The 3960-nt window shown below is 39.2% G+C and overlaps 1 protein-coding gene across 1 annotated transcript; it reads left to right on the plus strand.

The window, feature by feature from the left end:
* Positions 1-1437: 1437 nt before the first annotated feature.
* On the plus strand, positions 1438-2654 carry LOC140934887 (glycoprotein 3-alpha-L-fucosyltransferase A-like). Its single transcript, XM_073384451.1, has one exon. The coding sequence runs from the start codon at positions 1438-1440 to the stop codon at positions 2635-2637; it is 1200 nt and encodes a 399-aa protein (XP_073240552.1). The 3' UTR covers positions 2638-2654.
* Positions 2655-3960: the final 1306 nt, after the last annotated feature.

Raw genomic sequence — 3960 nt, forward strand, 5'->3', positions numbered from 1 at the left:
GTCCCGGTGTTGTGAAATCAATACTCGTAGAAGCCGGGTATATGAGGCTTTTCCATACTCCGAGAACATCTTTCCTTTTAACTACGAGCTTTGAAAACACAATTCTTGCTCGGGTTTTATTTTTATTCCAGGAAAGAAGTTGACAGCACCCTCGGCTCTACAGCCTTTTTGAATTCGTCTCTGCGTCTCTGTCCGTAAAAGTACCACATGAAGCGGGCCAAAAACCTCACGGCAAAAACAAAATACCTCACGGCAAAAATAAAATACCTCACGGCAAAACCAGAAACCTCACGGCAAAAACAAAATACCTCACGGTAAAAACAAAATACCTCACGGCAAAACCAAAAACCTCACGGCAAAATCAAACACTTGAGAGCAACAACAAAATAGCTTTGGTTTTGCCGTGGGTATTTGCTTTTGCCGTGAGGTCTTTGGTTTTGCCGTGAGGTTTTTGTTTTTGCCGTGAGGTTTTCGGTTTTGCGGTGAGGTTGTGAGCCACCGTAATATTTGGCTGTATAGCACTGCGCGCGGTTACTAATTATAGACCCGAAGCTCAGACAAACTGAAATTAACATTAGCGAATTCCTCGCTTTTGTCTGACTTTTGTCATTAAAATGCCATATTTGTCTGTATTTTGTCAAAAAAATGAGAAAAATGACGATGCCATATTTGTCTTTTAACAGCGCTTTCAAGTCAAATGGCTGCTAAAAATTTTAAGCATGAGCGAGATGAAAAATTTCATTTTTAAAATCTAATAGTAAAAAATAAGAAGCCTCTTCTATTAACAGCGTTAAATGAATAGGGTTTTACCGCCTGATTAACCTACTTTTTGCATTGGCCAGAATGCTGGTTATTTCAATAAAGCAAATCGACGCTATTCTTAGATAAACACGTGATGTCGTTCAACAAACGCCTTGAATTTGATTATTTTTTAAACTCTATCCAAAATTCCCACGTGCACGAGCCAAGCAAACTCGTTGAAAATTTGCAGTATTTGCATATTACCGCAGAGAAAAACCTAACCTCAAATCAGTCTTAAATTAAAACGCCGTGTCTAGATACCCGGCAGCCGGGAACTGTTTTCAAAAAACTAGATACCCGGCAGTCAGAAATTTTGACCAATTTTCTCGGAATAGCTCGTTTAATTCCTCTAAGAACATAAGATATTTGTTTAGGAATCTCAATCGATTGTAAATACATATATATATATAGCCACAGCGTAACCCGATATAAAGAGTCTTATTGATCCTTGATTAGCATATAAGAATGGACCGGCGAATCAGTACGAAATTCCGGTTCCAAAGTTATCCTTGAAAAGTCCAATATCAGACTTACCTTAGTATGAAGGACGTCCATTTATTTGCAGTTTTCGTCACCTTTGTGATCGTTTCGTTGTTCTCGTATTATTCACGATCAAATCGTGGTGAAAATTCTGGGATGGATTCCGATAACTTTATTAACGTTGGTTCCAAGAATGGCCCGGTAGCAAACTACTCCAAGCCTCGAAAGATTTTAATTTACACAGAGTTCTTTTACAGCGGTTTACCTTGGCCGGGATTGACAACTTCAGAAGATTTCACTCAGTTCAAAGGCCAGAAATGTTCAGTAACCAACTGTGAACTAACATACGACAAGAATGACTCCATGAGTAGCGATGTAGTAATTTTTCACGCATGTAATATGCCCTCTTCAAAAGAGATGTTTCGATTGCATCGTCAAAGACCTCAACATCAAGTCTGGGTTTACTTCCACCTGGAAAACCCGATAGTTACATCATATATTGCACCTCATAAGCACCGCAGTGACTTGGACAATGTGTTTAACTGGACAATGACGTTTATGCGAGAGTCAGATATTTTCCATCCTTATGGATTTTATTTGCCGCTAACGAAGGGTGAACGTAGTTCAGTACCAAGTCAAAATCACGCCATTGGGAAGACGAAGCTTGCTGTATGGTTGGGAAGTGGTTGTGGCCAAGTTCTGGATGAAAGAAAAGTCCGAATGATGTACATACATAACCTAAGAAAGCTCATTCCCGTTGATATTTATGGAAATTGTGCGAAGTATTTCCATCAAACAGTCCGAGACTGCCCGAAAACGGCGGACGATCATCCGACCCCAGAATGTGCTTCTCTCTTAAAAGAACACAAGTTTATCTTGGCTTTCGAGAACATGAATTGCAAAGATTACATCACTGAGAAATATTGGTGTAATCCCTTGGAACTGGGATTGGTCCCTGTAGTGATGGGGGGTGCAGATTATAAAGCCCTTGCTATACCAGGTTCTTATATAAACGTGTTTGATTTCTGGTCTCTGAAAGAATTAGCAGATTATTTGATGTTTCTCGACAAAAATGACAGAGAATATAATAAATATTTCGAGTGGAAGAAGCTTTATAAAGTTGGCGGCTGTTTGCGAGGCTACAACATGGCGAGCCACTACCCCTGGATGTGTGAAGTTTGCGCTGCCGCGAACAATGGATCGCTTTTAAGTAAACCTAAGTTCTATAAAAAGATTCAAAATTTTTATGACCCAGAAAAAAGATGCGGAATACAATATTCACGACTAAAGGAAATCATATCAGAAGCATTTGATAACTCTCAAAAACTAAGCAAGATCAAATCTAACAGCATTTGATATTACCGCGGCAGAAACACTTACTTAAATTGAGGAACTATAAAACTCAAGTTAGAGCGGTTTTCACTTGACTGTCGAAAGTAATTGAGGAATTGGTTTGGTTTTGGTTTTACTACGCCCCTTGGTTGGCTAGTGTATTTACTTTGGTTTTGGTTTTACGACAGTCAAGTGAAAACCGCTCTAAAGAGCTGGGCAGGAATGACAGCCGTTTTGGTCACATCTCTAAAATGGAAATCACAATATGCGGTAGGCGATCAAGTTTTACTGGTAACTTTTTAGTTTGTGAGTGTGGGTCGGGTGAAGCGAGAAAAAAATTTCGAAAACGCTTTGTTATTATGCTCACCGCCGTTTATCAAACAGGTGAGTTGGACCAGCTGCTAGTTGATGTGAAAAGATGTTTGTTCTGCATTTTTTATTACATTGAATTTGTTTACGTCTTTTCACGAAGACATTTAGCGCGGCATGGAAATTGAAGCAACAGAATAGAATCGTATAGTGAATACCAACAGATTTTAAACTAACAGAACCAGGTGGGCTCCTGACAGAACTATTCATTTTTATGGGTGGGGCAACAAATAAATGATAGAGAATAAATTCATAGTTTAAAACTGCTATGACTTTTTGTTTATATGGTTACTTTCCATGTAAAAATTTCTCCAAAAATAGCTTCAGGAGGAAGATGGCAAAAGAATGTACAAAAGATAATGATCATTTGATTTATTAATAGTGAATTTTTTGTGGTTCAATTAAAGTAATTTTGTCCTTGTTGAAAATTTCGTTTTCCATGTTTTGAGAGTATGGTAATTCGGTATGGTAATGAGTTTGAAACAAAGGAAAATATGGCTATGTTCACTCTATTCCCAGTACTCGCTCGCGTAACACTGGCCTTAATTCTGACCAATTACTAGCGAGAGCTCTATTTTAGGCGTGTGTTTGGGTTTCTCCCTCTGGAGTGGCTTTCTGTGTATAATAAACACGTGTGCAAGCGAATCTGTCTAGGTTGGCTGGGTTGGCTGCAAGGGTGGGAGGATTTGATTCATGCGCCGTCGAATCCCCTTGTGGTAGAGGGGAGTGGGGCTAGTCAACACCCGTTATTTTAAAGGAAATCATATCAGAAGCATTTGATAACTCTCATAAAACTGCTTAAGACAAGACAAGCAAGTAAAGATAATGAAACCGAGTACTTGACTAGCCGCGACAGAAGAACTTACTTAGACTGAGGAGCTATAAAACTCCAGTTAACAGGCTGGGCAGGAATGACTCTTATTGGTCACTCCTCTGAAATGGAAATGACAAGAGGTGGTAATGCACCGGTCAAATCGA

The sequence above is a fragment of the Porites lutea genome, chromosome 4 (genome assembly GCF_958299795.1).
Source record: "Porites lutea chromosome 4, jaPorLute2.1, whole genome shotgun sequence".
Taxonomy (NCBI): domain Eukaryota; kingdom Metazoa; phylum Cnidaria; class Anthozoa; order Scleractinia; family Poritidae; genus Porites; species Porites lutea.

Bases quoted from the DNA above. Each gene is read 5' to 3' on its own strand.
- LOC140934887 (XM_073384451.1), top strand. From the start codon at position 1,438: ATGGATTCCGATAACTTTATTAACGTTGGTTCCAAGAATGGCCCGGTA.